Here is a 23,561-nt window from a genome sequence, read left to right as displayed (position 1 = left end):
TCTGCAATTGCCTCGGCACAGAGCCTCGGCACACACTCTCCAATGACGATTTTTACGCCACGCCTACCTAGTGGTCCATAGCGGACTCGCGGACGCAGAAAGTTTGACAGAGGCTTTAAGATGCAGGCAAAGCACTTTTTAATTTAATAATATGAGGTTCTCTCTTGAGATATTTTGTCACATTTCTTCAATTAAGGATTGTTAGGCTACATAGTGTATGGTGTTTCCAATTAGCTATCTGAACTTCTTCAATTGAGTTGCGGGGCAAAAAATAAATAAAAAAATAAACGAAAGTCCAGCGCTTCTCCTTTAATACTGATACTGCAACTATTCACAGTTTGTACATGTTCATTCACTGGCATTTTTTTAATTTCTTTTTTGTCTCCCTTAAAAAACTAATTTGTCCATTCTGATGCGCAATTTTACCTTAAAGGCAATTTCCCTAATGGCTGTTGATGACTATTTGAATTGAATTCTGCCAAAGTGCGCGCTTGTATGTGTTCGTTAAATGCTTATGCCAGTGCTCATGTCTGAAAATAATATATGAAGAAGAAAAAAATCACATAAAACATTAGGATATAGCTTATATTTCATTAGTAGCATATATATATATATATTTTTTTATTGATGTAAACAATAAAATTTTATTTTTTAATTTTTTATTCAGCATGTGGTGCAGGCCGCATTTGAATTCATGACGGGCCGCGGGTTGAGAACCACTTATATCAAACATTTTTAAATCGTCCACAGCTGAGCTTTGCGGGAGGCTGATCTGCGCCAGATCGCGTTAAGTGAATGTAATGAACAAAGTCATTTTCAGATGCAATAAAAAAAAAAAAAAAAAAAAAAAAAAAAAAAAAAACCTTGGATAACCTAGATTAGGCCCAGGTTCTGTTCTGAAGTAAAATAATTATAATTAGCTACTGTTAACCAAGAGTAACACATTTTAACGGATTAATCGCCTATTTTCATTTGCTGAATGTTTTCTTTCTTTTTTATTTTTTAAACACGCTAAAAAATAAATTAACTTTGTCAGAGGAAAAAAATATATGAGTCGTAGGTTTAATTTTAACGGATCAATCACCTATTTTCATTTGCTGCATGTTTTTTTTTTTTTTTTTAAACACGCTAAAAATTAAATCAGTTTGTGAGAGGAAAAAAATAAAATAGGCTATTGGAAAATATTTTACAACAAATCCTTTAAATTAACAAATTTATCAGAACAAAACAATAATTAAAAATATATAATTCTAGTGGATAAATATAATTGCAGTATATAATAATATAGGCTTAGTAATAAAATAATAATAATAATAATAATAATAATTTAAAGCTAAGCATAAGGTAAGCTTGGGCTTTCTCAATCGGGAGAAATCAAACATTTCCATATTTGTGATGTTGCCCATTTGAAGCTTAACTATTATTCATGAGGTAAATAGGCTGTGTGCGTTTCAGTATAGATGAAAAAAAAATCATAATTAACAATATGTCAAAGTGCTCAAGCCGAATGTCTGGTGAAGGACTGCTGTTTCCAGTTAATATGTGCACGAGGCACCAGCACGATCAAACAGCTGAAACAAATAATACTTAATTTTTGGTCACACATAAGGCATAATTCAAAAATGCTGGTAGTTTGAAAAATCAAGAATAATAACAGAGATAATACTAATTATTGCTAAATGCTGGACTGTTCCCATTTCGCTCTGCATATGGAACCTGAAGATTTTTTTAAACCAAGAATGAACCGAAATGAAAATGAAATTAAAACATTTAGCTTATATATAAATATATTGGCCTTATATTTATTTACTGTTTAATAAAAATAGCATGCATATGATCCTTTGTGTTAAGGTCTTCTTTTAATTTTTGTTTAGTAGACTGTAGTCTAAGACTATCCTACATTTTAAAAATTAACAAATTGTAAAAAAAAAATATATATATATATATTTTTTTAAATGTTACAATGTTGTATCATAATGTTATTGTTGTTTTACTTCCTTCTTTTATCTCATTTTACAATTACATTCATTTCGCAATCTGTCCCTTTGCGCCACCTGGCGGTAGTTTCGCAAATTATTTTAACACGCGACTGAATTACAGTTACTACGCGCGGCGGTAAGCCCCAGATAGGCTGGCCACCTACTGTACTATTCATGAAATAAAAAGTCTTGTTATCGCAGGAGTAAATTATATTTTAAAATATATTACTCTACTCACAACCCAAACTTTATTTCTAAAGCACTTTCAACAAGTGAGATCGAGGAACCAAGACATGTAACTGAGTATTTGAACGCAACAGAAAACTGTTACATTATAAAAATATTTCATATTTTTTACGAAAATGTTTTCTCAAATTTCAAACAAATAAATGCACAATGACTTGGTGAGCATAAGGACTTCTTTCAAAAATACAAAAAATTCTTACCAACCCAAACTTTTGAACATTTGTGTACATGTATTGTAAAGGAATATATTATGAAAAAAAAAAAAAAATGCTGTTATTACTACCAAAGCTATGCTTTCAATTGTTGGAAAGTAGTGTCTGATGTGACTTTTCCGTATTGCAGTTAATAGGATTCTTGCCTCCAGCTATGCAAAGAGACATGGTACTGTACATAACTTTTTCTTTTTCTATTATTTCATGTGATATTGAAGTCCCCACTCAAACCTATTTCTAACTCTCTTAACTTTCTCAGAGTTACGGAGCCCAAATAGACGAATGAAACCCACTATCCTGCGCCTATACACAATGGAAGGTATGTGTGTATTCTAATATGTTAATGAATATAAAATAAATGATTATAGCTGTCTTGTTTTTCCAGACTTTTTAAGGAGTTCAGCTTTGAAAGACTTCAACTATTTTGGTACATCTTTTATCACTGAACCTACCACATTGATTTGTTTGCCATATAGTTAACAATATTGTCATATTAATTGATTTTTTCATCGGATTCAAATTCATACCTACATTTATCCATCTTACAATTACCAAGTACGACTCAGAAACCTCTGACAACCTCTCCTCCATGTATGTGGGCCTTGTGTGTATTCATTTCATATAGTGCAGTATCTTGTAAAGTATATGGCATCATATGTCCCTATTTTGATTCCTTCATTTGGTTTTTGTCATTCAGTGTGGAGCATTAGGATCTTGAAATCTTCTGGTAATGCTAAGCCACTTTGTTATGATGTTCCTGTTGCTGAGAAAGTCAGACTCCAACAGAATGTCCTATCAGGTCAGATATCCATTCTAGTACAGTTCGTTTTATAAACCGTAATATTCCACTTCTTCCACTTGTTCATGTGTATTTAAGCAGTGTAATGTTTGTCTATAATCAGAGTTCTCTATGAATGGGCAACGTGAGTCATTTGGAGGAGAAGGCTTCAGTCGAATCTCCATTCATTACAAAACTAATCACCATCTGCTGCTCAGCACTAATGAAATTAACTACACCGATGGGCAGGAAACTGAAGTTTTCATGGGAGCAAGACCTCACCCACCATGAGAGAGAAAAGTAATATGCTTTAACAAGATTTTTAATTAATTATTATTAGTATCATTTTGCATTTCATTTATAGAATTTACCAAATGTTCTGGAAAAAATAGTTTGTCTACTTTTTAGACAGTTATTTTGTGCTATCGAGGTAGAATTCATTCATCATTTAAAGTTATAGTTCTGTCATTAATTACTCACCCTCATGTTGTTCCAAACTTGTAAGACCTTCGTTCATCTTCATGAAATCCGAGAGCTTTCTGACCCTATAGGCAGCAATGCAACTACCATGTTCTAGGCCCAGAAAAGTAGTAAGGGTAGTGTTAAAACAGTCCATGTGACATCAGTGTTTCACCTGTAAGTTTGTGAAGCTACTTGAACTGTCAACATTTACATTTTTTATATAACGTTAAACGTTCAGCTACAACAGTTCAATCCCAACTGGCTTTGATAAGTTTCATTAGTGACTTCTGCCATTACTGTATTCTCAAATATATATAAAAAAATACATCCAATTATATAAATGCAGCAGTAATATGTCTAATATAAAGTGAAATATAATTATCTTACCTTGATAGATTACAGAGTTTATCCATTGACCTGCAGGCGCCCGACCGTGTTGAAGTGGCGGATAGCAAATTTTTTTTTTTTTTTTTTTAAATGATAAGGGGCGGGAAGACATGGACGCCAATCATCGCATGACTCAATGTTCATAATGGCAGACGGTATAATTGTAGGATTATGAAAACAAATAAATAATTTGTCATAATTACAGCTGTTTGCATATCTTCTCAGTGAACTACGGTTCTGTGTAGTAAATGCTGCTCAATCTGAGAGCATGTAAAAATACCACATTTAATAACATGTTTTTCTCCAAACTCACTTCATAACATCTGTTGAGTGTTTGAAACAAGTCCTTCTGTGAGATTAAACAGAATGGCACACAATATTTAATTATATTCTAAGCAGTGATAAAGGCTATGTCGATTAGCATTTCATTATTATACCTTATTATGATGAAAATTATAATAATAAGAAGAACTCATATATTGATAAAACATATATTGCCATAGTCGTGTGTTCATTAGTCACGTTGGACCAATGAAAGCAGTTAAATCTTCTGTTTATTCAGCTGCAGTGGATTTCCTGGATTTCTTCTTCGGGCATATTTTATGTGTTGTGATGCTCTTATGAACGCTTGTCAAAGTCTGACAATTTTGTTTTCATTGCGCACATAATGTATTCTTGTAGCTACATAAAATTACAGGTGAATCACTGATGTAATGGACTATTTTATCAATGTCCTTACTACCTTTCTTGGCCTTGAATGTGGTAGTTCCATTGCTGTCTAAAGAGGGTCAGAAAGCTCTTAGATTTCATAAAAATATCTCTGTGTACCGAAGAACGAAGGTCTTATGGGTTTGGAACGATATGAGGGTGAGTAATTATTGAAATAATTACAATTTTTAGGTGAACTATCCCTTTAAAACTCGTTCACACCAAGACGACAACCGTGATAATAAAGTTTCAACGTTCTAACTCTGTGGCTCATTGGAATCACTGTCAAAATGAGATTTTCCAGCTGATGAATGATAACAGTGAGAGCTGGAGCGTTTAAAGAGGCAGACGACAAAACTGTAGCGAGAACTAATATACAGAACATTATCGTCCGTTGGTGTTGAATGTGTGGACGCTAATAGTTATCAATATACAGTATTGTCTTTATAGTTATCATTCTTGGTGTGAACGGGCCGTTTATTCTGTTTCACCAGCGTGTCTCTGATTCTACGGAGAAATGAATTTGATGTTACCATGGGAAACATCCGTGTTGCTATTCTTCTTCATAAAAAAGATGGTGACATTTTTCTGTGGCCTGCCATATGGCAACAACCAAAAGATGTAGTTTTGATGGGTATATTAGGTAAGAGAGTCATTGTACTAATACTTTCATACTGATACCAAAGATGGTCTGTGAGTGAAGATATTGTGGTTATTAAACCAGCACTGTGGATTATATTTTAAGGAGAGGCTGATATTTCATATGATGAGATCCCAGGATCACAAACACCAACTTTAAAGATAAAGGACAAGGAAGTGAAGACATCTTGGTAAGTGATCAATAAATATACACACTGCCAGTCAACAGCTTTAAATAATAATAATAATTATTATTATTTTTTGTTTTAAGAAATAATTTTCTAATGCTCACAAGGCTGCATTTATTTGAAAAAAGAAAAGAAAAGTAAAACGGATATATCGTGCAATATTATTATAATTTAAAATAACTGTTTTAACCCTTTTTTTTTGTAACCCTTTGATTGATGCCTCTGTAAGCACTGATTTTGATAATTGCTGGAAATTATGTATTTCTTGTGGTCCTGTCTGAAAATATATTAAAAGCACAACACCAAGCTTCTACAGAATGTATTTACAAATTATATAGATGATATATTTTCTTGAAAAGCATGTCTCGATATTGAGTTGTGTGGTGGACTCTCATTGCAATTAAAGGAGGAGGTTTCTTCTTCCGGTCAGTATCAGCCAATAGCATGCTGTGGACTTGAGTTTAAAGGCAGTGTGTGTTTCGAGGTCAGTTTCATGTGCAGGTCATGATGGATCGAGCAGCTCTCCAGGTGATTCTCTTGGGCATGTTTCTCATGTCAGCCACTTCAGACCCTGTTAAGAAGGTGAGGGTGAAATTTTACTTTAAGATAGAAGACAAAACTCTTAAATACTCTTATCAAATCAGGATAAAACAACAGATTTATATCTGTATTTGAGATCAAGGGCTAGACATACTTCATGCTTGTTGAATATACACTATTGGTCATAAATTTGAGGTCAGATTTAAATAAAAATTTTAATCATTAAATGAATCAAAAGTGACCAGAAACAAAACAAAAAATTATTACATACAAAAGATATCTAGGTCAAATCATTTTTAGTTCGTTTTTTTTTCATATTCATAAAGAAATCCTGATAGACTTTTCAAATACATTAAAAAAAGTCTTTTGAATAGTAGTTCTACCAGAAAGACTCGGGAGATAGAGGAATGTACGAAGCATACATTTATTGACAGCTCAGTGAGCACAATTATAAATTTCTTTGGCGGAAGGCCCCGTCCATGGTTCGTAATCCGAGGGTAGCGAATCTGCATTTCCTGCCTGAAGACGAAGGCAGGGGCGCAGCAGACCCCCCCTGGAAGGTAAGGACAGGACCATCCTGGTGGTGGTGGGGAGGGTGGAGGTTGTTGTCGCGTTGGCATCTGCGAACTCAAACATGTGTAAGTACGATCTTTTATACAGGAGTATAAAGACGTGATTGGATAATGATGAAGGTAATTAGTGACGAAGTGATTGAGTCTTCCTGGCAGAACTTAGGCTAAAGCTTCCATTTTTTATTATGTATTTTGATATTTAATATGATCTAGCTTGTTTTATATTATGTATGTCTTTTTTCTTAACAAAACTTCTTCTAACTGATTTATTCTCAACTGCTTGGTTTATCTGTTTAGACATTTTCATTTTGATTGCCATTGTTGACAGAAACATGCAATTTGAGTTGACAGAACCTTCTGTTGTGTACACTGTGTAGTGTGTACACTGAGATGAAGTCATCAAAACGTTATTTGTCTTTCAGTCCAAAGGCCTTTTCTCCATGCAATTTTGAGCAGTAATCATGATGACTATACTTTAATATGAGTTTACTATTCATTGTCTTAGCTCAGTGGTAGAGCATTGTGTTAAAAGTGCAAAAGGTTGTGGGTTCAATACCCAGGGAACACACATACTGGTAAAATAAAAAAAAATGTTGGACTACGTCTGCTAAATGCATAAATGTAAATGTCAACAGAAAAAAAATGTGGATATATACAGCTTCTACATTAACTCCACGGTCACCAGTCGCTACGCCACAACAGTCATCACAAGCCGTGTTGCGAACACACTGAATGAATCTCAAGAGATCCAGTTTGAGGTCAAGATTCCCAAGAATGCCTTCATCAGCAAATTCAGAATGTGGGTGAACATTAGTAGTGTTATATAAGTAGAAATAAAGAGGTAAAGAAGCCATTTATAGCACGTGGGCATCAGATAAAGTAAATCGTATAATACAGCCGAACATAATAAAGTTTTAGAAAATATACCTTCTACTAGTCCAAGAATAAATAACCTGTATGCAGTTTTTAAAGAACAAGATACATTAGCTACCTGTAACAGTACTGATGTTTTTATACAAACAAACATGTTTAGTGGTGCTACCATTTGAGTGAGATGGATATTTTTTTATGAAATACACAGAGTTTAAGTTTCTGGTATATTAAGAGAACATCATTGTGTAACTTTCTCAATAGGACCATAGAGGGAAAAACATATGATGGGGTTGTGAAGGAAAAAGAAGCAGCTCAGCAGCAATACAATCAAGCAGTATCTCGAGGACAAAGTGCTGGACTGGTCAAGTATGAGATTTTTTTTTAATTAGGTCCATAAAATATGTATTTGTAATATGTTTAGTAATATTCTGGGATTTGTTATTTTGATATATTTCAGATCTGTTGGAAGGACTTTAGAGGACTTTAAAACCTCAGTGACAGTGTCTGCTTTTAGTAAAGTGACCTTTGAGTTGACCTACGAGGAACTGCTAAAGCGTCGCCTCGGAAAATATGAGCTACTCATCAATGCCCAACCAATGCAGCCGGTGACTGACTTCAAGGTAATGGAAGAAATTAAGAAAAACATTATAATCAATTTCAAGATACAGTTAGATGGTGTTTCTTTTCCTCACATTAGATAGATGTACACATCCAAGAGAAACCAGGAATTTCCTTCTTGGAGGTGAAAGGAGATTTGAGCATCGGTGATCTGGCCAATGCCATCAAAACCACCAGAGCAGACAAAGATGTAAGAGCTTACATGAGAGTTAAAACACAGTTTAGATGTTCTCAATATGCTCACACACTTCAAATGAAGTTACCAGATGAACAAACTGATCATTTCAGGCATGGGTGACCTTCTACCCCACACAAGATCAACAGACCAAGTGTAAAAGCTGTGGAGAAAATGGGCTGAACGGTGACCTGCTCATAACATACGATGTGGAGAGACAAAATCCCAAAGGAGAAATCATGGTACATTTGTAAAATAACATGCTTTACAAAAGTAAAATAATATGACAAAAACAGAAAACATTTGAAAGACTGGCATTTTCCTGTTCTCTCAGGTATCAAAAGGCTATTTTGTCCACTACTTTGCTCCATCTGATGTTCCACGTATTTCCAAAAATGTGGTGTTTATCATTGACCGGAGTGGTTCTATGCACGGCAGAAAAATAAAACAGGTAAATGTCAACGTTTCAGCCAAATCAAAAGCACATAACGAACTATGAAATCTTTTGACAGTAAAACCCTTGAACCCTCGACCCATTTTTGGAGGATATTGCAGCATTGAAATCAGTGTAAAGTTGCTTTCTTTAAAGTAGTAAAAAAACAAAAAAAAAACAAAAAAAAAAAATCTGTCCATATCTGGTAAGTGTAAGTATACAATTATAATAGAGAAAGAATAACCATTAGATGCTGTCATTCTTTAGACTCGATTGGCACTGCTAAAGATTTTAAGTGATCTTGATGAGGATGACCACTTTGGATTGATCACCTTTGACAGTGAAGTTAGCTTATGGAAGCGTGAGCTCCTCAAAGCTACTGAGGCAAATCTGGAGAATGCAAAATCTTTTGTGAAGGAGATCAGAGATAGAGGAGGTGAGTTACAGCACTAATGCTACATATGGAGTAAGAAAGTTGTACCTCACAGTAACACAACTATGTTTGGTCTTCCTTTAGCCACGGACATAAACGCTGCAGTTCTAGCAGGAGTGGACATGATCAATCGACATCCACGAGAGGGAACAGCCTCCATCCTGATCCTGCTGACTGATGGAGATCCCACTACAGGCACAGATTCACACTGATACATACATACACTCACTGCCCACATTTAGCTGTCCAAAGGAAGATCTGCATCAGAACTGCCTAAACATTTATGTCGTCAGTCAGCACATCTTGTATTCTGCACTATTATGAATATGTGATATATTCTTTCTCACTTTGTGATTCCTATGCATTGTCAAACAAAACCAAGTATACCTAAATAATAATTGTTTGTAATGCCTGATCAAAAAAAAGTCAAAAAGACAATTTTTACTGTTTAACCATGCACAATAGCATTTCTGTGACTGTATTTTTTCCATTTTTTTTTTTTAAAAAAAATAATTTTACGAGAAAAAAAAAACTTAGTACTTTCAAATATTTGATTGTTCACTTAACATATTTTTTGCATTGTTTTTCTGATAAATTGAGGTTAGGAAGTCAATGGAATTTTGCACATTTCAATTTTTTTGCACATTAATTTTAATTTTTTAATTTAATTTTTTTTTATTTTCCACATTTGCCATGTGATCTGAATATTACAATTTTTTTTTCTAACAGGTGAAACCAACAAAGAGAAGATAATGTCCAATGTGAAAGAGGCCATTGGGACTAAATTTCCCCTCTATTGTCTTGGTTTTGGATATGATGTTAACTTTGACTTCCTGACAAAGATGTCACTGGAAAATAGTGGAGTTGCTCGCAGGATTTATGAAGATTCAGACGCTGATCTACAACTGCAGGTGAACGACAGATGATCAGCTGAGAATTCATCTTTAATTGTGAACCGTTCTGTCTTTGAGCACATTTCATGTTTGTTTGATTTTTAGGGCTTCTATGAAGAAGTTGCCGTCCCTCTCCTCACTGATATTCAACTTAAATACCCAGGAGGGACAAACCTTACCAAGACCAGCTTTAGTTTGTACTTCAATGGCTCTGAGATTGTGGTGTCAGGACAAATAACAGACAACAGTGTGGAGAGTTTCACCACTGAAGTCATCGCAGTATCAGTAAGATCTTCATTAATCTTCTCTTAGGGGGATATTATTAGGATCACTGGACGATTGTGTAGAAGATGTGAATAATAGCTTTGTTTTATAGTAGGTTATCTGTGAAAGTGGTACTGACAGCATTCCTAATAAAAATATTCACTAGTATTATTATTTCTGAGCAGAAAGGCAACAATGTGATGTATCAGGACACTATAATGACAAAAGACCCCAGTGATGTCCCACCTGAGAATGAAGATTTCATGCAGAGGTTGTGGGCCTACCTTACAGTGAAGCAGCTTCTGGAGAGACAGTAAGTTTATGAGTGAATTGACATTCTGTGATTTAAGTTGAACATTGATTGCATCTTTGTGTCTCAGGGTGCTTCTTAAAGGACAAGAGAAAGAGGAAGAAAAGAAAGAAGCTATTAAACTCTCCCTGAAATACCAGTTTGTCACTCCCCTCACCTCAATGGTCGTTACTAAACCACAAGAAGGTGAAGTGGAAGTTGCTGACAAACCCAAAGAGGAAGAAGAGTCACCCATACTTCCAGGTGAGAACTGATTCGTCATATGCTATAAAAGAGTACAAACCTTATGCTAGGTCCCTTTTTGCAGCTAAATAAACAGCAGAAATATGAAAGTTCTAAACAAATATATTAACCATGTCTATCAAATACATCTAATAAAAAATGATTAAATGAAGCTACTTCATTTGTGCATCCTACAAGTTAAGGCAACAGAGTCAGTTTCTATTATAAAGCAGCTGTCTAGTGTTTTCTGACCTCATCAGAAAAACGTTTCTTCAGAAATTGAGTTTTGATGGCCACATGCAGTAAATAAGGGTTATCTTTGTATTTTCTTTCTTTTTTTTCTTTCTTTCTTTTTTTTTTTTTTTACAAAGTATCTGTATCTTACGGTCCATTTGCATGTAAGTATAAATAATGAAACAAACAGTTCTCTATGTACTCTGTTTATGTAAACTATTGCAGAGAATTCAAACTAGCAATAGCTTATGGAAAAATGGAAAATACATAGGAGATGGTGTTTTTAATTTTTTACATTAGCTGATAATTGTCCTGCATACACCACCAGAGAAGTCAGTCATTTTCACCATAAGACAGTTATTTAATATAACTTATTTTGATTAAAAGTAAGGTCATAATTCTCAAAAAGTGAAATACATACAGTACATGGATACATAGTTCACAATGAGTTAACATATAATTCGAATATGCATTAATTTTTATTTCATGTTTACTTAAATACACTGCATCTGCCTTGAAGATTATTATTATTATTTTTTTCATTCCACAGCAACTGGATTTAGTCAGCAACACCATAGTGTTGGTGCACCTTTCTATCATCCAGGTTTGTGTGGTGTGCATTGTGTCTTCTAAAAGCTTTCTTCTTTTAATAAGTAGATCATTTTACCCCCTCTTATCTTATAGCTTCTATAGTGTTCAGACCATAGACTGTATAAAAACAGGTTCAGACCTAGCAGTATTCAACTTTACATATCAATAGATCATTCACAATAAGATCTACTGTTCAACATGCATTTGAAAAAAAAGTCGCGATAAAACACAAATATTGAAAATTAATTTGTAATGAACAGATTTTTTTATTCATGCTCACAGCATATTTTCTGTTGTTTTTTTTTTTTCAGGTGTACAATATAGCGTCCTTAGTGCTGCACGTAGGTGTTTTAATCTCTTTTCTCTTCTACATTTATGAGCCATCAGCCAAATTATGTAATGAATAAATGCTGCTACAGTACATTTGGAAAGTATTCACAATGCTTCACCTTATCCACATTTTGTTATGTTAAAGTCTTATTCCAAAATTAATTCAATATTTTCCTCAAAATTCTACAAACAATACCCCATAATGACAACGTGAAAGAAGTTTGTTTGAAATCTTTGCAAATTTATAAAAAAAACAAAAACTAAAAAAAAAATCACATGTACATAAGTATTCACAACCTTTGCCTTGACACTCAAAATTGAGCTCAGGTGCATCCTGTTTCCACTGATCATCTTAGAGATGTTTCTACAACTTGATTGGAGTCTACCTGTGGTAAATCAGTTAATTGGACATGATTTGGAAAGACACACACCCGTCTATATAAGGTCCCATTGTTAACAGCATATGTTAGAGCACAAACAAAGCCATGAAGTACAAGGAATTATCTGAGACCAGATTGTATCAAGGTGCAGATCTGGGGAAGGGTACAGAAAAAATTCAGCAGCATTGAAGGTCCCAATGAGCACAGTAGCCTCCATCATCCCTTAATGGAAGAAGTTCGGAATCACCAGAATTCTTCCTAGAGCGGATCACCTGGCCAAACTGAGCGATCTGGGGAGAAGGTTCTTAGTCAGGGAGGTGACCAAGAACCCAATGGTCACTCTGACAGAGCTCCAGCATTTCTCTGTGGAGAGAGGAGAACCTTCCAGAAGAAAAACAATCTCAGCAGCACTCAATCAATCAGACCTGTGGTAGAGTGGCCAGACAGAAGCCACTTCTCAGTAAAAGGCACATGAAAGTCGCCTGGAGTTTGCCAAAAGGCACCTGAAGGATTCTCAGGCCATAAAGATTGAACTCTTTGGCCTGAATGGTAAGCGTCATGTCTGAAGGAAACCAGACAACACTCATCACCTGGTCAATACCATCCCAACAGTGAAGCATGGTGGTGGCGGCATCATGCTGTGGGGATGTTTTTTAGTGGCAGGAACTGGGAGACTAGTCAGGATAAAGGGAAAGATTAATGCATTAATGTACAGAGGCATCTTTGATGAAAACCTCCTCCAGACTGGGGTGATGGTTCATCTTCCAACAGGACAATGACCTTAAAGCTGGGGACACACTACACCACTAGCTGAAACATTCTAAGTCGGACCTCAACACACTTAATGATTGATTCCATCGACTGGAACAGATTTTAGTCTTTTACAATCGGAAAGGAGCACAAACCAAATGACGGAGTCACTCCACTACACAAAACATTTAATGACTGGTGTGTCACGACTGGACAAATTCTGCTGTCAGTTTGGTTGCGCTGGTAAACCCGTCCTTTCTGTGCTGTTGAGTCGGTCACGCAGCACTGCTTGAATATACAGTCCATTTGCATGCAAGTATAAATAAAGAAACAAACAGTTCAGGTACTCTATTTATGTAAACTATTGCAGAGAATTCAAAGTAGCGATAGCCTATGGAAAAATGTAAAATACATAGGATGGAGACTGTTTTTTTGTGTTGTGTTTTTTTACATTAGTTGATAATTATATTTAATATAACTTATTTTGATTAAAAGGAAACAGGTCATAATTTTCAAAAAGTTAAATACATACAGTACATGGATACATAGTTCACAATGAGACTTAACATGTATTTAGAAAATGCATTAATTTTTATTTCATGTTTACTTTAATACACTGCATCTGCCTTGAAGTGTGTATATATATATATAATATTATTATTATTATTATTATTATTAACATTTTTTTTCATTCCCCAGCATCAGTACTTATTCAACCACGCTATGATATTGGTGCACCTCCCGATCATCCAGTTTTGCATGGTATGCATTGTTTCTTCTAAAAGCTTTCTTCTTTTAATAAGTAGATCATTTACCCCTGTGTTCAGACCTAGCAGTATTCAAATTTACATTATCACATCATTAAAACTATTAGGAGCCTCAATACTTTGTGAGAACACATCAATAGATCATTCACAATAGTATCTACTGTTCAACATGCATTTGAAAAAATAAAAGAATTAACTGAAATTTAAGTAAAATAATTTACTTAAAAGCCCTCTATTTGTTTTAGCAGGATATACATATTTTTACAGTTTTGATGGAAAAAGGGCAATGCAAATGGGGTACAAAATGCTGGAGTCGCAATAAAACACAAATATTGAAAATGAATTAGTAATAAACAGATTTTTTATTCATGCTCACAACATGAAAAAGAAATTCAGGTGAATGATATCTCCTTCTTAGTGATACTGCTGCATATAGGTGTTTTATGCAGGCGATTCATTGCCGATTTTGAAAGCGATTTTGTGTAGCACAAAAAAATTGGTTTGCCATCCATCATAAAATGTCATTAGAAGAAGAAGAGTAATGTACGCGCTACACTGTTGTAACTGATCAGTGCCGCACTGTCAGTTCGGTGGCGCTGGTAAACCCAGGGGTGCTGCCAGGAATTTTGGGCCCCATGACAAAAAAATCTAATTGGGCCCCCTCTGCATAGCTGTTGTCAGCACATCTCTAGAATCTAACTGTCCCATCAAAAGCTTTACATAACTCTAATCAAAGGCTTGCAACTGTCTTGCTGCTTATAGTTCAATTCTAGTACTAGCACAATATTTACTGCTGGTGATTTGTACATGCAATCTGCATACAGTATGCAGTTCACCATTGGATGCAAGATTAAAAGCCACCATAAAAATGTCCTTAAAGCAACACTATGTAATTTTTTTTTACCTTAAAATAATGTTTCCAAAATTGTTTCAGTGGTTCATCAAGTTGTAACAGTCCCTGGAATGATGCTAAGTCATTAACACAGTGGTAGCTAATTTATATGTAGTTTTCAAATTAAAATAATCATTAATTCTTCTCTCTTTAGACCAAATCAATTAAGTTTATGAGAAATTTGAATCAAGGACTACATTTTGGGTGAACTATCCATTTAAAAGGAAAGTGAAAAAGGAGCAACTTCTATCTATCTATCTATCTATCTATCTATCTATCTATCTATCTATCTATCTATCTATCTATCTATCTATCTATCTATCTATCTATCTATATATATATATATATATATATATATATATATATATATATATATATATATATATAAGAAGCACAACAAGACAAATACAATATAGACAAAAATTAAATTCATTTTTCAGATACTGTAGGTTTTACATAACATGTATACATTTATTTAAAGGCCATGTTGCAGGTTAACCACCACTTTCAAATAATGGGTACATACATCACTCAAGATATGTATATCATTTTTAAAATGTCTCAAAAATGGTCTTAAAGACCAGTTTTTTACGTTTTTGGTATTAATGTTTTTTTTAGCAGCTCGGCGATGACGACACGTTGGGGAGAAGTGGAGGAAAGGTAGCCTCAGCCTAGTGTGATTCCGTGTCCCAGGCAACCCCTAACCCATGTTTTTCCAACCTTAAACCCGTGAAAGTGTACTAGAACGGCAGTCAAACCCGTGACTTCCCACCCGTGAACTCGTACTAGATTGATCTACTCCAAGTTCCGAGGTCACAAGCACGCGAAACAAAGATGGCAGCCCATACGAATAATACTGCATATGGATGCAGTGTTTATGCAAGTGGTACACGTTGAAAAAACGATTTTAGGTTAATGAAACGTTGCAATAAAATAAATAATCTAGCTACAATTCCTTGCGCTCAGAAAGTTTGGCGTAACTTGCCTGGAAAGGTACAAAGTCGTTAGTCGTGGTATGATATGGTGATTACGACACGCTCAAAAACCAGCCTGGAACGCAGCATCAGAACTATAGTGACCAACGGATGAGGAAGAGGTGGCAAGAGCCAACATGTATGATGGCCCGCAGCCATGTTATTTCGAACCAGCCAGACGTGAGAGGGCAAATGAGGAATTGCCAAGAAAACATTAACCAAAAGAAAACATTACCGTCTGCAGCCGTGAGAGGGCGCTCTATGCTGCTCAGTTCTCCTGTAGTTTACACTGAAAACATAGAGCGCCCTCTCGCGGCTGTAGACGGTAATGTTTTCTCTTGGTTCTTGGTTCTAAATAAATGCGATTTATAATCCAGTGTGACTTATGTTTTTTTTTTTTTCTCGTCATGATGTATTTTTGGACTGATGCGACTTATACTTAGGTGCGACTTATAGTCCGAAAAATACGGTACCTACTTTTTCGTATTATATTCCGTTTTGTGATACCCAACAACATAAAATACAATGGATAACAGTTTAAATGTTTATTACCAACAAGCAAATTGCACAAATTCGTAAAAAAATTAACCCTGCAACACGGCCTTTAACATCTTTTGTTGGTTAAAATTAATGACAGGCATTTAATTTGGAATGCTGTCCTTTTAAGACGGAAGGCATGCATGAAATACTGACACGCGTTCAGTTTTCACTCACCTGTTCACGTTCACTTAATCCATAACCTACTGTATTTACGAGAGATACTCTACACAATAAACATCTGGACTGTTGTGTGTGTATTTGAGCGCTGAGTGCTGAGAACTGATCACGCGCTGTATGTGAGCGCTGAGAACTGATCACGCGAACTGATCACGCGCTGTATCTCAAGCTAGTGTCCACTACAGCGACTCACAAATCGGGCAACCAACTTGACCTCATCTACACACGCTGTTGCTCTGTGGACACCTCTTCAGTTGCTCCACTGCACACCTCTGATCACTTCCTCATTACTGCTAACCTAGCACTTACTCCTGAAGTGGCACACACTCCAACGCAGGTCACCTTTCGACGGAACCTACGCTCACTCTCTCCATCTCGCCTATCTGCTGTGGTTTCATCCTCTCTTCCACCATTCTCTCAGTTTTCTGCTCTGGACACGAACAGTGCTACGGACACTCTTTGCTCCACTTTAACATCTTGCTTGGACAACTTTTGCCCACTGTTGTCTAGACCAGCACGCACTGCCCCATCTGCCCCCTGGCTGTCCGAGGTTCTCCGTGAACATCGCTCTAAACTCAGGGCTGCAGAAAGGAAATGGCAGAAAACAAAAAAACTCTACGGACCTCAGTGTGTATCAATCTCTCCTCTCTTCCTTCTCTGCAAATGTCTTCACAGCTAAAACATCCTACTACCACAACAAAATGAACAGCTGCTGTGACGCTCGGACACTCTTCAAGACTTTCTCCTCTCTTCTTAATCCGCCGCCTCCACCTCCTCCATCGACTCTTACAGCGGACGACTTTGCAGCTTTCTTCACAAATAAGACAAGATCCATCAGTGACCAATTCTCCACACCGCAGACTGAGGAAAACTTCACAATGACCAATGCACACTCTTTATCCTTCTTCTCCCCACTCTCAGAGATGGACGTCTCCAAAATTCTCCTGTCCAATCATCCTACTACTTGTCCACTTGATCCTATCCCCACTCACCTCCTTCAAGCGATCTCTTCTTCAGTCATACCTTCACTTACTCACATTATCAACTCCTCTCTTCAATCTGGAACATTTCCCTTAGCATTCAAGCTCTAAATTCTCTAAATCCAGCGCTTCTTGAAAACTACAGACCAGTATCCCTTCTTCCATTCATTGCAACGACACTTGAGCGGGCTGTGTTCAACCAGCTTTCTATGTTCCTTGGACAGAACAACCACCTGGACAGCAACCAATCTGGCTTCAAAAGTGGCAACTCAACTGAGACTGCTCTGCACTCGGTTACTGAAGCCCTGCTACTAGCAAGAGCAGCTTCAAAATCCTCGGTACTCATCTTACTTGATCTGTCTGCTGCTTTTGACACTGTTAATCACCAGATTCTCCTGTCCACCCTCAGAAAGATGGGAATCTCTGGAACTGCTCTCCTGTGGGTTAGGTCCTACCTCTATGACAGATCCTTCAGTGTGTCTTGGAGGGGTGATGTTTCAAAGTCACACCACCTTGCTACTGGGGTTCCTCAAGGCTCAGTACTTGGACCACTTCTCTTCTCCATCTACATGACATCTTTAGGATCTGTCATTCAGAAGCATGGCTTTTCTTATCACTGCTATGCTGATGACACCCAACTCTACTTCTCATTCCAGCCAGATGACCCGACAGTAGCTGCTCGCATTTCAGCCTGTCTGAGTGACATTTCTAGCTGGATGAATGACCATCACCTTCAGCTTAACCTTACAAACACTGAACTACTGGTGATTCCAGCTAACCCATTGATTCATCACAACTTCTCTATACAGCTGGGCTCGTCAACCATAACTCCTTCGAGGACAGCCAGAAACCTAGGAGTTGTGATGGATCATCAATTAAGCTTCACTGACCACATTGCTACAACGACCCGGTCCTGCAGGTTTGCCTTATACAACATTAGGAAGATTAGACCCTTCCTGTCAGAGCAAGCAACCCAACTTCTTGTCCAAGCTCTTGTTCTCTCCAGACTGGACTATTGTAATGCTCTCCTGGCGGGCCTTCCTGCATGTACTGTCAAGCCTCTGCAAATGATCCAGAATGCAGCAACGAGGGTTGTCTTTAATGAGCCAAAAAAAGCTCATGTTACTCCTCTCCTCATCAGGTTACACTGGCTACCAGTAGCCGCTCGCATCAAATTCAAGGTACTGATGCTTGCCTACAAGACGACCACTGGCACGGCACCAACTTATCTAAACTCACTGGTTAAATCCTATGTGTCCTCCAGAAGTTTGCGCTCTTCAAGTGAACAACGCCTTGTGGTGCCATCCCAAAGAAATTCAAAATCACTCTCACAGACCTTTTCCTGGACCGTGCCCATCTGGTGGAATGACCTCCCAATCTCAATTCGTACAGCTGAGTCTTTACTCATTTTCAAGAAACATCTAAAGACTCATCTTTTTCGCCTGCACTTAACCTACTAACACCAGTACTTTTCCTTTTCTTGTCTTTTTCATTTGATAATAATAATAAAAATAATAATAGTAATTTATATATACCTGGCTATGCGTTCTATACTAGACTTACTGAGATTTGTCATGGCACTTGTATACTGTTGTTGTTCTCTTGTTGACCTGGCTGCTTCTATTGTTCTCATTTGTAAGTCGCTTTGGATAAAACCGTCTGCTAAATGATTAAATGTAATGTGAGAACTGAGGAAGTGGTGCGTGCATTCTATCAGCATGACTTTGCCTATCCTGCCTTCACTAACTTTAAACTTAATCGACAATGAATTGTGAATCCCGGGAAAAATGGGATGTCTGGAGACCTCATCCCTGCCCCTTCGGACGCTGAGCTCATTGTTTCAGATCGTGTTTTATTAGTCTATTCATCCACTGCGACTTATACTTACTAGATATACAAACGGCCTTTTTCCTGATCGCAATCGAATAACAGGGACTCACATTTTGAATGTCCAATAGTCCTCAAATAAAATTATAGTCCAGTCACGTCTAGTTAACGAAAACACTGCATAAATGTCGTCATAAGTTCGTCATCAGATATTATTTTTAGCTCATCAACGTATAGTTTTAGTCACATAAAAAATGTTCGTTAATGGATATTTTTCATCATTGTCTTCATTAACGAAATTAACACTGCTAGCGCACCGTGCATTGATTGACTGTCTGGGTCTGCAACTAACTAAACAGTTAGTGCGCTAAGGCAGGACCAAACCATTTCATGCAGATACAGGGCAGTGGTCGGTCAATGGATGTTTTATTTTTGGACAGTGGTGATATTGAACTTTTAATTGCCAAAAAGTAAAATCAAATACATTATTCATTTTATTATTATTTGAAATATACTCAATGATGATGGTTTATATAGTGTATAATATAATAAAAAATGTAAATTAGTTTTTACTTATTTGTTGGGCCCCCTGTCAGTCAGGGGCCCTTGGAATTGTCCTAAATTTTCCCCCTATACGACGCCCATGGGTAAACCCATCCTCTCTGTGCTGTTGAGTCGGAGCTTCACAGATGACTGGTCAGCGCTGCTCGAACACTTTTGAACATAGCGCGTTTTTTTTATATTTTTTTTTAGTGCCTGTACCTTACAGTCCATTTGCATATAATTATAAATAAAGAAACAAACAGTTCAGGTATTCTATTTATGTAAACCATTGCAGAGAATTCAAAGTAGCAATAGCTTATGGAAGAATGTAAAATACATAGGATGGAGACTTTTTTTTTCTTTTTCTTTTTTTTTTTTACATTAGTTGATAATTATATTTAACTTATTTTGATTAAAAGTAAGCAGGTCATAATTGTCAAAAAGTTAAACATACAGTACATGGATACATAGTTCACAATGAGACATATTTTTCTAACATGTATTTAGAAAATGTATTAATTTTTATTTCATGTTTACTTTAATACACTGCATCTGCCTTGAAGTTTGTGTGTGTGTGTGTATGTATATGGATGTATATGTGTATATATAAATATATATATATATATATTTATTTATTTCATTCCCCTTTTTTCATGTTTAGAATATAGAGTTCTTAGTGATACTGCTGCATGTAAGTGTTTTATTCTCTTTTCTCTTCTATATTTATCAGCCAAATTATGTAATGAATACATGCTGCTACCTTGTGCATATAATTTATGTCTTGTCTAATCATCCATTATTAAATGAATGTAAATTATTTGAACTTGGTAAGAAATTAACGGTTTTTTTATTAGTTTTTTTTTTAATTTTTAATTTGATTTTTTATAGCTAAATCATCTTTTGTCCCAGTACCCCTTCCAGTAGCTGAGGGTATGTATGACAATGTTACAATGTTCTCTCTCTGAATATTTCTTCAAGTGATTTTAATAATTTAATTTCAACTGAATGAAATCAACTGCTCTTTGACTTTCTTTAATTATTGCAAGTTTGAAAGCTACAGTACATCCGGAAAGTATTTACAACGCTTCACCTTTTCCACATTTTGTTATGTTACAGTCTTATTCCAAAATTATTTCAATACATTACTTTTCCTCAATTCAACAAACAATACCCTACAATGTAACCTATCCGTTTACTAAATGGGGGTAAAATAACTGAGACGTTCTGCCTTATGTCAGGTAAATGCATACAAAACGTACATTAAGTCTATGTAATTTTATTGGTTACAGAGGAAACCGATACCTTGGGCTTATATCAAAGGCCCACACGTCCAGAGATTGTACTTGTTCCTGTTACTATGTCAGGTACATAAAGATCTCTCAAACTTAACTATGGAATTTTATATAATAATAATTATTCATTCAAACCAAAAATGATTCAGACACCAGATATAATTTTTTTGATATTTGTTTTACTAGTGAGTGTAGGACACTATAGTTCATTTATGTAAGTGAGGATAGCAAAATAAAATAAGCTGTGACATATTATACCCCCCAAAAAATATTCACACCAGTAAAAGTTTGACACTTTAACCTGACCATGTTTTGTTACATACCTTTTTATTAAAGTTATCTGACATTATCAAGATGAATTTGTTCTGATTTAGTTTAACTCTTGTCATATTTTATTAACATTTTCTAAACTATGGCAAATCAATTTTGATAATGTAAGAAACGTTGAAGTGTTTTTTTTTTTTTGTTTTTTTTTTTTGGTTATGTTCTGTCTTAGCTCCAACAGTTCATAGAGGTAGCAATCGTTTCCTGCTGCCTGTTGTTGGTCAGTCTAAGCCACTCTGTTTCGACGTTCCTCTTCCTCACAAACTCCGACTCCTACAGGATTCAGCTTCAGGTTACTATTACACATTTACTGCAAACACATCCTTTTAGAAGTCATCTGTTTCTTGAATTAAATGTTTTTGTGTCCTAGAGTTCTCTATGAATGGAGAATCCCTGACTGGACAAAATGGATTCAATCAAATTGACTTACATTACAAAACAAACCATCATCTTACTATAAAAACAACGTCTATCAGATACCACGACGGCCAGAATCAAGTTGAGTTCTTGTGGGGCCAGGAACTGACTCAAAACAATACTGAGGGGTATATTAATACCTTTAAACTATATGTGTTTTTACTAAACCTGTATATGTAATAGCTCTTTGTTAACATAAGAGATAGAATTCATTCTTCAGCTTTTCCCTTTCATCAGCGTCTCTCTGATTCTACGGAGCAATGAAATAGACGTCACCATGGGAAATATTCACATCGTTATTCTTCTCCATAAGGAGAAAAGGAACATGTTTCTGTGGCCTGCTGTTCGGACCAGGCCAAAAGATGTCAGTTTGACAGGCGTTTTAGGTAAGAGTGCTTCACATTTCAAGCATAAGTTATGTATCAACATTAAATCTCAACTGATACCGAAGATAGTCCTTCAGTGATGATATAATGGTTATTAAACCAAAATTCTGAAAAATCTTAAATGTCTGTGTATACAATTTTAAGGAGAGCCTGATATTTCATATGATGAGATCCAAGGAACACAAACACCAACTTTAAAGTTAAAGGACCAGGAAGTGAAGACATCTCTGTAAGTGATCAGTAAATGTACTCAAAAACTGTTTTTAATAATACATTCAATAACTTCTTGTTTCATTTATAGAATAAAACTAAGAAAATTATATACAGTATAATTTAAATATTGGTAAATCATATTTAATAAAAATTATACACCACTGTTCATAAGTTTAGAGTTGGAAATAATTTTTACATGTTATTTGAGGCAGTCTATTCTGCTAACCCTCACCATGGCTGCGTGTGTTTTTATTTCAGGGTGATGGTGAAGGACTACAGACTTGCTTCTGCTCCTGTGGTTGGATGTTGGCTCGTACCATTCCAGGCTCTCACACAGCAAGAGCTCTCGGACTTCACCATCACTCAGCTGTAGAGTTCAGCAAAAATCATTTTTATTGTCCTTTTATCTTTCAGGCTTTTCCAATTAAATAACATTCTTTAACTGAAAATGGCTGATCTTTAATCTATTGGCAAATTGTAGGGGTATGACCAAGTTATTTTCAGTCTATGCACCACATCTTTAGCATGCTTTGATAACCATGTCACAGTCCACTCCAATATTGATTTAAAGTGATTTCCGTGCTTATATGTGTTTTTGGCGCAGTGGATACGACACATGCCTTTGGTGTGAGAGACCTGGGTTCAAATCCACCGTGAGACACCAATGTGTCCCTGAGCAAGACACTTAACCCCTAGTTTCTCCAGAGGTGTGTGACCTCTGACATATATAGTTATTGTAAGTCGCTTTGGATAAAATCATCAGATAAATGTACATGTTATATAACATTCCTCTTTAAGGTGCAGGATCTACTCGGTCGTTGCTGTGCTGTGCTTTTCAATGTGTTTGGACATTTTTATTTATTTATTTTTTGTTCACACACACAAAAAAAAAAAATAAAAATAAAAATCAAGTAAATTGCACAACGAAATGTTATGTATTAATAGTAACCCTCATTGGTGCCTTAGATATACTTAGATTGGTGCCTCTCTATAAGTTTTTGTGAGAAAAGTT

The 23,561-nt window shown here is 35.9% G+C and overlaps 1 protein-coding gene across 2 annotated transcripts; it reads left to right on the top strand.

Annotated features, from left to right (window-relative positions):
- Positions 1-6,046: 6,046 nt before the first annotated feature.
- Positions 6,047-22,998, top strand: LOC127967737 (inter-alpha-trypsin inhibitor heavy chain H3). Of its 2 annotated transcripts, XM_052568381.1 has the most exons (24): positions 6,047-6,181; positions 7,347-7,510; positions 7,846-7,950; positions 8,042-8,204; positions 8,282-8,392; positions 8,491-8,619; positions 8,712-8,828; positions 9,078-9,246; positions 9,328-9,438; positions 9,973-10,154; positions 10,242-10,421; positions 10,586-10,713; positions 10,781-10,953; positions 11,717-11,770; positions 12,069-12,098; positions 13,917-13,979; positions 20,579-20,608; positions 20,806-20,847; positions 21,207-21,281; positions 21,706-21,825; positions 21,904-22,078; positions 22,188-22,336; positions 22,481-22,565; positions 22,808-22,998. In XM_052568381.1, the coding sequence occupies exons 1-24, from the start codon at positions 6,104-6,106 to the stop codon at positions 22,920-22,922; spliced, it is 2,748 nt and encodes a 915-aa protein (XP_052424341.1). In that variant the 5' UTR covers positions 6,047-6,103; the 3' UTR covers positions 22,923-22,998. The 2 variants fall into 2 exon arrangements, with proteins under 2 accessions (XP_052424341.1, XP_052424342.1); XM_052568382.1 differs by lacking the exon at positions 7,347-7,510 and having other exon boundaries at positions 6,148-6,181.
- Positions 22,999-23,561: the final 563 nt, after the last annotated feature.

Source organism: Carassius gibelio, chromosome B11 (assembly GCF_023724105.1).
Source record: "Carassius gibelio isolate Cgi1373 ecotype wild population from Czech Republic chromosome B11, carGib1.2-hapl.c, whole genome shotgun sequence".
Classification (NCBI taxonomy): Eukaryota; Metazoa; Chordata; class Actinopteri; order Cypriniformes; family Cyprinidae; genus Carassius; species Carassius gibelio.
Note: the sequence above shows the minus strand (reverse complement) of the source record. Positions and strands in the feature narration are given on the sequence as shown.